Here is an 11,633-nt window from a genome sequence, read left to right on the forward strand (position 1 = left end):
CAACTCGGTGCGCCTAGTGGCAGCAAGAGTTGTATACTCCCCAGGGAGTTGAGATTGCTAATACGATGTGCAGTTCATATTGAGATCCAATGATCGAGGGAAAAAATACCAGCGCCTTGAGCATGCACTAGTGCGTGGATATGTGCGCTATATAAATATCCTATAATAATAATAATAATAATAATAATAATAATAATAATAATCATCATCATCATCATCATCATCGGAAATCAGTCGTCGGACGAATTCAACCATATCATCAGCATGAGTAGTGGGAAAAGTAAAATACTTTTGGATTTCCCACCGAACAATGACGAAGCAATAAAGACCTTCTTTTAGAATCCACTATTTATTCAACATGTGAACAATAAAAATGCCAAAACAATAACTTTGTAAAATAAGACAGGTGAACTGAGTGATCCTGGACCTGGAATGATATAGTGCACTTGATACGTTGGAGGAATAAATATCACAACAAACATGTGGCAATAAATACAAAATTGTACATTTTCAAACTTCACACATTCATAAAAAATTAAGTAAAAGGAACAATCACGAATAAATACATGGACATGGATTGAATGAAAGTGGTGGTGATGTGTGAAGAAAATATGTTATTTGGTACATGGACGGAATTGCAGCGTTTGACCAATAAATATGTAGTTTAACGGGATGGTTGTCAGACACTGACTAACTGGGTATTTCCTCACTGGAAATGTTTCACTGTAAGAAGACATCATCAATCTGTGACATCGCCTTCAAGTCTCCCGTCTATTCGGCACATCCATAATCCCCACAATTGCTTCCACCGTCTGATGGTGTCGGGGTGGTGTTGGAACCCACTGTTGGTGTCCGGCGTTTGGCACAAGCACACCCAACGAAGTGAGTAATGAGTTTGGGTTTGTAGATAAAGAAACCATTTTCACAGTCAGTTTGTTCTAAAACTCGGATTTGAGTGGAAACTCTCTCGCACTGGTTTTGGTTATTGTCTACGCAATTGTCACACTTACACACGGCCTCGGGGATGGCACTTGGGTAGTGACCGACGGGGAGGTTGGTGACGTTGTAGTACCAAGGACAGAGGGATCTCCTCCACAGGGGGTCGTTAGGGTCGTCACTGACGCTGCTGGGACAGGTGATGCCGTCGAGGTTGGAACTGTTGAATACCTGGAGGGTGTTCAGCTCTCCATGTAAATATGACCCTGGTCTGGCACCTTGAGCGTTACGAAGAAAGATGGAGACGTCGGTGTTGGCGTTGAGACTTTGGAAGAGTTGGTTGATATCTTGAGGTGGTTGACAGTTGGCGACGTTACGACGTTGTCTGACCACGTGTTTCCAGGCGTCGTCAACAGGTAGAGCGGACGTAGAGAGGATCCCTACACACATCAGAACACAAAGCTCATAAATCATGTTGGAGATGGAAAACTTTCAAGAGAAATGTGAGTGAAGTAGGGAATGATTTGTTGATCAGCAAAGGCTTGATGTATTGCCTGTTATGTGTCTGTCAACTATCCGCGGTACATTATATACAGAAGCAAATCCGGTGGGGAGTCCCTTAGGCTAAATATACATTTGTCGCACCATCAGTGTAATATGTGGGATGAGGTAGGTACTCATCGATATGTTTCCGTGATTGTTTTTCTTGGATGCCCGGGAATGTAGCTACTTAGCAGTGACTCCATCATGTGAAATAATCCAGTGGGAAATTGAGCAGAAATTCCACGGACGGGTGGACGGACTAAAGAACTTGTCACCGACAATATACACTGAGAATGTGACAGAAATAAAATATAAATATGTCACAGAAAGATGAGTGTTATAAATTATAATAAGAAATATAATGAACCATTAGTAAAATATAATGTGAGACTTTGTTTTGAAGAATGACAGTGACCCACTCGTTTGGGAGGACTTATGTGTGCCTCGTTATAACGTTAATTATTGAAATCATCTTCTAATGTTTATTGAATTCAACTCCTAAATAGTTATAAACCTGATATTTATTCTTCATATTTTTCTGTGTTAGTATTTGACTACATATTATCTGGTATTTTGCGACAAATGTTATAGTGAAACTAATATCCGGGCCTTTGCCTGGCCAGTATCTGCGCACTAATCAAGCCCCATCGAAACTAATATCCGGCCTTTTGCCTGGCCATGTGATTGGTTGTTGGGTTTCTTACGTGCGCGATTCAAGTTATGGAAACAAAGGTGTGGTGCAGCCGGACCAGGTCTCATGTTTTTGGTCGGATTCTGGATTCGAACCCAGGACCAGCGGATACTGGCAGCATCTGCGACCCTGTTCTATGTGCTAGTCAGTGCTGGTGAGAGTACTTTTCTTATTCTCGTATAGGCACACTTGTTTTGTTTGTTTGTTGATGAACGTCGCAATCATCAATATTCAAGCTATATATTCCAGTGGTCTGTAAGTAATCGAGTCTGGACCACACAATCCAGTGATCAACAACATGAGCATCCATCTTCGCAATTGGGATACGATATCACGTGTCACCCAAGCCAGCGAAAGTGACCACCCGAGCTCGGTAGCCGCCTCATGGGGCGTAAAGACTAATGGTAACGCGGATCTTCACGGGCACACAATCATCTGAGTTTGTCCAAATCACGCAGAGTCACGCCTACATAAGAGACATGTTTTCCTTTACCTGGTACAACACAGTCCGTGTTGATGACGGGTGTCACATGGAGTGCCGGTCACCCTATCACAAACACCTAGTACAACACAGTCCGTGTTGATGACGGGTGTCACATGGAGTGCCGGTCACCCTATCACAAACACCTGGTACAACACAGTCCGTGTTGATGACGGGTGTCACATGGCGTGCCGGTCACCCTATCACAAACACCTAGTACAACACAGTCCGTGTTGATGACGGGTGTCACATGGAGTGCCGGTCACCCTATCACAAACACCTGGTACAACACAGTCCGTGTTGATGACGGGTGTCACATGGCGTGCCGGTCACCCTATCACAAACACCTAGTACAACACAGTCCGAGTTGATGACGGGTGTCACATGGAGTGCCGGTCACCCTATCACAAACACCTAGTACAACACAGTCCGAGTTGATGACGGGTGTCACATGGAGTGCCGGTCACCCTATCACAAACACCTAGTACAACACAGTCCGAGTTGATGACGGGTGTCACATGGAGTGCCGGTCACCCTATCACAAACACCTGGTACAACACAGTCCGTGTTGATGACGGGTGTCACATGGAGTGCCGGTCACCCTATCACAAACACCTAGTACAACACAGTCCGAGTTGATGACGGGTGTCACATGGAGTGCCGGTCACCCTATCACAAACACCTGGTACAACACAGTCCGAGTTGATGACGGGTGTCACATGGAGTGCCGGTCACCCTATCACAAACACCTGGTACAACACAATCCGTGTTGATGACGGGTGTCACATGGAGTGACCGTCACCCTATCACAAACACCTGGTACAACACAGTCCGAGTTGATGACGGGTGTCTCATGGAGTGCCGGTCACCCTATCACAAACACCTGGTACAACACAGTCCGTGTAGATGACGGGCGTCACATGGAGTGCCGGTCACCCTATCACAAACACCTGGTACAACACAATCCGTGTTGATGACGGCTGTCACATGGAGTGCCGGTCACCCTATCACAAATACCTGGTACAACACAATCCGTGTTGATGACGGCTGTCACATGGAGTGACGGTCACCCTATCACAAACACCTGCTACAACACAGTCCGAGTTGATGACGGGTGTCACATGGATTGCCGGTCACCCTATCACAAACACCTGGTACAACACAATCCGTGTTGATGACGGGTGTCACATGGAGTGCCGGTCACCCTATCACAAACACCTGGTACAACACAGTCTATGTAGATGACGCGCGTCACATGGAGTGCCGGTCACCCTATCACAAACACCTGGTACAACACAGTCCGTGTTGATGACGGGTGTCACATGGAGTGCCGGTCACCCTATCACAAACACCTGGTACAACACAATCCGTGTTGATGACGGGTTTCACATGGAGTGCCGGTCACCCTATCACAAACACCTGGTACAACACAATCCGTGTTGATGACGGGTGTCACATGGAGTGACCGTCACCCTATCACAAACACCTGGTACAACACAATCCGTGTTGATGACGGGTGTCACATGGAGTGCCGGTCACCCTATCACAAACACCTGGTACAACACAGTCCGTGTTGATGACGGGTGTCACATGGAGTGCCGGTCACCCTGTCACAAACAGCTGGTACAACACAATCCGTGTTGATGACGGGTGTCACATGGAGTGCCGGTCACCCTATCACAAACAGCTGGTACAACACAATCCGTGTTGATGACGGGTGTCACATGGAGTGCCGGTCACCCTATCACAAACACCTGGTACAACACAGTCCGAGTTGATGACGGGTGTCACATGGAGTGCCGGTCACCCTATCACAAACACCTGGTACAACACAGTCCGAGTTGATGACGGGTGTCACATGGAGTGACCGTCACCCTATCACAAACACCTGGTACAACACAATCCGTGTTGATGACGGGTGTCACATGGAGTGCCGGTCACCCTATCACAAACACCTGGTACAACACAATCCGAGTTGATGACGGGTGTCACATGAAGTGCCGGTCACCCTATCACAAACACCTGGTACAACACAATCCGTGTTGATGACGGGTGTTACATGGAGTACCGGTCACCCTATCACAAACACCTGGTACAACACAATCCGTGTTGATGACGGGTGTCACATGGAGTGCCGGTCACCCTATCACAAACACCTGGTACAACACAGTCCGAGTTGATGACGGGTGTCACATGGAGTGCCGGTCACCCTATCACAAACACCTGGTACAACACAATCCGTGTTGATGACGGGTGTCACATGGAGTGCCGGTCACCCTATCACAAACACCTGGTACAACACAGTCCGAGTTGATGACGGGTGTCACATGGAGTGCCGGTCACCCTATCACAAACACCTGGTACAACACAGTCCGAGTTGATGACGGGTGTCACATGGAGTGCCGGTCACCCTATCACAAACACCTGGTACAACACAGTCCGAGTTGATGACGGGTGTCACATGGAGTGCCGGTCACCCTATCACAAACACCTGGTACAACACAGTCCGAGTTGATGACGGGTGTCACATGGAGTGCCGGTCATCCTATCACAAACACCTGGTACAACAGAGTCCGAGTTGATGACGGGTGTCACATGGAGTGCCGGTCACCCTATCACAAACACCTGGTACAACAGAGTCCGAGTTGATGACGGGGGTCACATGGAGTGCCGGTCACCCTATCACAAACACCTGGTACAACAGAGTCCGAGTTGATGACGGGTGTCACATGGAGTGCCGGTCACCCTATCACAAACACCTGGTACAACACAGTCCGAGTTGATGACGGGTGTCACATGGCGTGCCGGTCACCCTATCACAAACACCTGGTACAACACAGTCCGAGTTGATGACGGTGTCACATGGAGTGCCGGTCACCCTATCACAAACACCTGGTACAACACAGTCCGAGTTGATGACGGGTGTCACATGGAGTGCCGGTCACCCTATCACAAACACCTGGTACAACACAGTCCGTGTTGATGACGGGTGTCACATGGAGTACCGGTCACCCTATCACAAACACCTGGTACAACACAATCCGTGTTGATGGCGGGTGTCACATGGAGTGCCGGTCACCCTATCACAAACACCTGGTACAACACAGTCCGTGTTGATGACGGGTGTCACATGGAGTACCGGTCACCCTATCACAAACACCTGGTACAACACAATCCGTGTTGTTGACGGGTGTCACATGGAGTGCCGGTCACCCTGTCACAAACAGTCACTATCACAAACACCTGGTACAACACAATCCGAGTTGATGACGGGTGTCACATGGATTGCCGGTCACCCTATCACAAACACCTGGTACAACACAGTCCGTGTTGATGACGGGTGTCACATGGAGTGCCGGTCACCCTATCACAAACACCTGGTACAACACAGTCCGAGTTGATGACGGGTGTCACATGGAGTGCCGGTCACCCTATCACAAACACCTGGTACAAACACAGTCCGAGTTGATGACGGTGTCACATGGAGTGCCGGTCACCCTATCACAAACACCTGGTACAACACAATCCGTGTTGATGACGGGTGTCACATGGCGTGCCGGTCACCCTATCACAAACACCTGGTACAACACAATCCGTGTTGATGACGGGAGTCACATGGAGTGCCGGTCACCCTATCACAAACACCTGGTACAACAGAATCCATGTTGATGACGGTTGTCACATGGAGTGCCGGTCACCCTTTCACAAACACCTGGTCTCATAACTGTGATAGGTATTCATAAAACGGGAAAAGTAAAATCAACTCTTGTTTAGGCAGTGATGTTCTGTGATCCATGGAAAAGGTTTTGTCTATTTGTCTTAGTAAAAGGAAAATTAATTTTTTCCATGACTAAAGAATCCCACTTTGTCAGATAGTAGCTTGGCGCAGATATGTGACGTTAGTATTTCCAGTCTTCTGAATCAGAATTCGAACCGGACCTATGTTTGACGTCAGCATACCTCTGACGTGTACACTGACCCTCTGACCGACCCTCTGGGCAGTGTTATAGTGGTCACGTTATGATGAGGGCTGGTTGGTCAGTGAAATGTGCTGGCTGAATTACACGGCGTGTTATTTCCTATGTTAAAGTGGGAGTGACCCAGAATCAAGTGGATTTAGGTCATCTGTGTCCAAATGGCGTACTGTATGGGGATGACCGTATATTAATGTTACACAGTACCATTTGCTGCAGAAAGGTAACAAGTTTATCCCGTGGACATAAACTATAGATCTGACCACCTCCGTGCTAGTTGTCAACAGTAATATCAGAGTGGGTAGAAACGAACCAATGGGTCCGAAACATAAAAATGATATGTGTATCTATTAAAACGCGAGTTTTGGGTAATCAGCTCGCTTGGCAAGAGGTCTGCTCATACCAACCCACACACAACACAACACCTGAGTAAATAAACAAGGAGTTTGTTACACAGCAGTCACTGAACGATTTTCATAATCAGTCAATAATAGAATGGTTTACAATTAATTATTAGAACATGTTCACAATGCAATCAGATATCAAAGTACATGTAGATTCGTTACACACGACACATACTACATTCATCACGATACATATTCCAATGTACACAACAATAGTTCAATATTCTACAATACAATCTACATTATGTAGCAGTCACAAGACAGCATAGTGTTCACAACGTAATACTACAGTTAAAATATCCGACACACTCTATACATTCTATACTAGTCACAAAACAGCATAGCATTCACAACGTAATACAATAGTTAAAATATCCGACACACTCTATACATTCTATAATAGTCACATAACAGTGTAGTGTCAAAGATCAGTATGAAATAAACAATCCCTTGGCAGCTTGAAGATTGTGAAACGTGGTCAGTTAATCTGTACATGTCCAGTTTTCAATAATATATACTGTCATAAATATACATGTGTTAATATATCGGTTGAATCTTTATTTCTGATGTGTAGGCCAGAGGCCCGTCGTCCAAGTAAAAACGGTAATAATGGGTGAGTGTTACAATCACATATGCGTTTCGACATGCAAGGTGTATATACGAGCAAAATCCTGAAGAAGCTGGACATTTTCGATTAGCATTAGTACAGAGAATTAGTAAAATGTGGGGCAGGACGTATATTTAGATGTGATATGATAGCTCCTTAGATCTGTATACTGTAAACAGATATGAAGAACGTGATATTCATTTTCAATATTATCCCTGTCACAAGTGATGCAGGATTGGTTCTCAGTAGCATGACATTTTTATAAAATACATTAATTTATTTAAATATATAACTGTTAAATACTTATTGTATGAATATGTTAAAAAAGAATTGTTGTTTAAACAAAGAATACGAATATGAAATTTTTCCAGTTTGAATATTCCTAGTCCACTCTTGCTGGAAGCATTCCTTACATCTTTGTTGAACAATGGATAAAAACCTGTGACATCCCCAATTCCCTGTCCAATCCGGTCATATGCAAGACCCAATTGAAACAGTGTATTTTAATTTGGCATAGCACTGTTATGTTTATTTCTAGCATCACTTGCATTTTCAACCAAATACAATGACATCTTATAGTTTTTTTTATGCACAGGAGTGAGGACAACTTGAGATGAGTTTCAATTGATATAAGATAGAACGTTTCAGTGCCAAGAGATAGCTTGGGTATGTTCGGCATTCACCTAGTACAATATCACTAGTTGTGGATCTGCTGATGCCCAGAAAACATTTACATGTTTGCAACTGAGTTTCGTAATGCATTTACACCTTTGAATACCCCATACCTCGGAACCATACAACATCATGGGCAGGATCAACCTCTCCCTTCTAGAAGGTCTGCCTCCATATTTCAATACAACAATTCTTGTTTTGTTTAAACTTACATGAATATTCCATGTTTCAAAGTAATTTGCTAAAATATCATTTTGCCTTTGGAGTTCAATCACAGTATCAGAAAAGACAACAGCGCCATCAGCAAATAAGAGAAGGAACAGCTGGAGTACGTCAGGGAATAACTGAACGTGGAAGTGGAAGTGGAAGTGATTTCGTTAAGCAAGTCATGAATGAAAAGTGAGAAAAGAAACGGACTAAGAACACAATATTGCCGTACCCTAGAGGACATTCAAATACTTCTGTGTTTACGTTATTCGATGTACCTACACAGGCTTTCACGTTTTGTTACACAGACCGCTAAACCTTATTCATTTTTTAACCAAGTCCGTTCTTTTTGAATCAGGGCTTTTGTGTCATCTTTGTTGGATGCCATGTTTTAACCTTCAGTTTATGTTACATGTAACAAGGTGTGCACATGAACGTTGTTGTCATGTGACATTCCGCTGAAGGCTATGACGGTGCGTGTATGCGGAGGTTGATGAATGACTATTCCTACACAGCACAAGCTTACTAACATAACGGATGTCCCCAAATACATCAATATTTTTATCGGAGTATTAATATAGTGGTAGGCCACAATATCCTCCATATGGAATTCAACGTGAGAAAAGAGTCAGTAATGTCCTTGACATGGAGTAACATCCTGTTATAACATTTTGAGGTTCTAATCACTGGTCAGTCGGTAGCACACAACTTTACAAGACACACAGTTGGTAAATAAATAGCTGTTTTGTTAAACTGACAAGACTTTCAACAGATATATCCTTAGCCAGAGATGTGATACATTTTGATGATAGTCTTGAGATGTATCGGCAGACATGCTACGAGTTAATATTGACGAGAGGTCAAAACAAAATGACGTCATAATGGCCATTCACGACAAGCAGTATTTCAATGACTCATGAGATATATAGACATGGTGCCCTGGCTGAAAGAATCAAGGTTACAAAGCCAGTTTACCAATTAAAATAAAATTAAAATACTTTTGGATTTCCCACCGAACAATGATGAAGCAATAAAGACCTTCTTTTAGAATCCACTATTTATTTAACATGTGAACAATAACAATGACAGAAACAATAACTTTGCAAAATAAGACAGGTGAACAGAGTGATCCTGGACATGGAATGATGTCCTTGAGCAAAATGAAAAATGTTTGGGAAAAAAACATTCATATAACCTATAGTGAACTTGATACGTTGGAGGAATAAATATCACAACAAACATGAGGCAATAAATACAAAATTGTACATTTTCAAACTTCACACATTCATAAAAAATTAAGTAAAAGGAACAATTCATGCTTAAATACATGGACATGGATTAAAGGAAAGTGTTGGTGATGTGTGAAGAAAATATGTTATTTCCTGGACGGAAATGCAGCGTTTGAACAATAAATATGTAGTTTAACGGGATGATTGTCAGACACTGACTTACTGGGTATTTCCTCACTGGAAATGTTTCACTGTAAGAAGACATCATCAATTTGTGACATCGCCTTCAAGTCTCCCGTCTATTCGGCACATGCATAATCCCCACAATCGCTTCCACCGTCTGATGCTGTCGGGGTGGTGTTGGAACCCACTGTTGGTGTCCGACGTTTGGCACAAGTACACCCAACGAAGTGTGTAATGAGTTTGGGTTTGTAGATAAAGAAACCATTTTCACAACCAGTTTGTTCTAAAACTCGGATTTGAGTGGAAACTCTCTCGCACTGGTTTTGGCTATTGTCAACGCACTTGTCACACTTACACACGGCCTGGGGGATGGCACTTGGGTAGTGACCGACGGGGAGGTTGGTGACGTTGTAGTACCAGGGACAAAGGGATCTCCTCCACAGGGGGTCGTTAGGGTCGTCACTGACGCTGCTGGGACAGGTGATGCCGTCGAGGTTGGAACTGTCGAATACCTGGAGGGTGTTCAGCTCTCCATGTAAATAGGACCCTGGTCTGGCACCTTGAGCGTTACGAAGAAAGATGGAGACGTCGGTGTTGGCGTTGAGACTTTGGAAGAGTTGGTTGATATCTTGAAGTGGTTGACAGTTGGCGACGTTACGACGTTGTCTGACCTCGTGTTTCCAGGCGTCGTCAACAGGTAGAGCGGACGTAGAGAGGATCCCTACACACATCAGAACACAAAGCTCATAAATCATGTTGGAAATGGAAAACTTTCAAGAGAAATGTGAGTGAAGTAGGGAATGATTTGTTGATCAGCAAAGGCTTGATGTATTGCCTGTTATGTGTCTGTCAACTATCCGTGGTACATTATATACAGAAGCAAATCCGGTGGGGAGTCCCTTAGGCTAAATATACATTTGTCGCACCATCAGTGTAATATGTGGCATCACCTGTCCCAGCAGCGTCAGTGACGACCCTAACGACCCCCTGTGGAGAAGGTCCCTCTGTCCCTGGTACTACAACGTCACCAACCTCCCCGCCGGTCACTACCCAAGTGCCATCCCCCAGGCCGTGTGTAAGTGTGACAAGTGCGTTGACAATAGCCAAAACCAGTGCGAGAGAGTTTCCACTCAAATCCGAGTTTTAGAACAAACTGACTGTGAAAATGGTTTCTTTATCTACAAACCCAAACTCATTACACACTTCGTTGGGTGTACTTGTGCCAAACGTCGGACACCAACAGTGGGTTCCAACACCACCCCGACAGCATCAGACGGTGGAAGCGATTGTGGGGATTATGCATGTGCCGAATAGACGGGAGACTTGAAGGCGATGTCACAAATTGATGATGACTTCTTACAGTGAAACATTTCCACTGAGGAAATACCCAGTAAGTCAGTGTCTGACAATCATCCCGTTAAACTATATATTTATTATTTAAACGATGCATTTCCGTCCATGTATGAAATATCTTAATTTCTTTATACATCAACAACACTTTCATTCAATTCACTTTCAAGTATTTATTCATGAATTGTTGTTTTTACTAAATTTATTATGAATGTGTTATTTTTACATGTACATTAATATATGTATTGCCACATGTTTGTTGTGATGTTTATCCCTCCAACGTATCAAGTTTAAAGTATGTTATATAATTGTATGTTCTCAAACAGTTTTCATTTTGCTCAAGGACATCATTCCAG

The 11,633-nt window shown here is 44.1% G+C and overlaps 2 protein-coding genes across 2 annotated transcripts; both read right to left on the minus strand.

The window, feature by feature from the left end:
- Window positions 1–339: 339 nt before the first annotated feature.
- On the minus strand, window positions 340–1,482 carry LOC124254189 (interleukin 17-like protein). Its single transcript, XM_046688074.1, has one exon. It carries the CDS (start codon window positions 1,408–1,410, stop codon window positions 772–774), a length of 639 nt encoding a protein of 212 aa, XP_046544030.1. The 5' UTR covers window positions 1,411–1,482; the 3' UTR covers window positions 340–771.
- Window positions 1,483–9,908: 8,426 nt separating this feature from the next.
- LOC124254191 (interleukin 17-like protein) lies at window positions 9,909–10,754 on the minus strand. Its single transcript, XM_046688076.1, has one exon. It carries the CDS (start codon window positions 10,680–10,682, stop codon window positions 10,044–10,046), a length of 639 nt encoding a protein of 212 aa, XP_046544032.1. The 5' UTR covers window positions 10,683–10,754; the 3' UTR covers window positions 9,909–10,043.
- Between the last annotated feature and the right edge of the window lie 879 nt (window positions 10,755–11,633).

The sequence above is a fragment of the Haliotis rubra genome, unplaced genomic scaffold (assembly GCF_003918875.1).
Source record: "Haliotis rubra isolate DU_JTF1 unplaced genomic scaffold, ASM391887v1 Scf567, whole genome shotgun sequence".
In the NCBI taxonomy this organism is placed as follows: Eukaryota; Metazoa; Mollusca; class Gastropoda; order Lepetellida; family Haliotidae; genus Haliotis; species Haliotis rubra.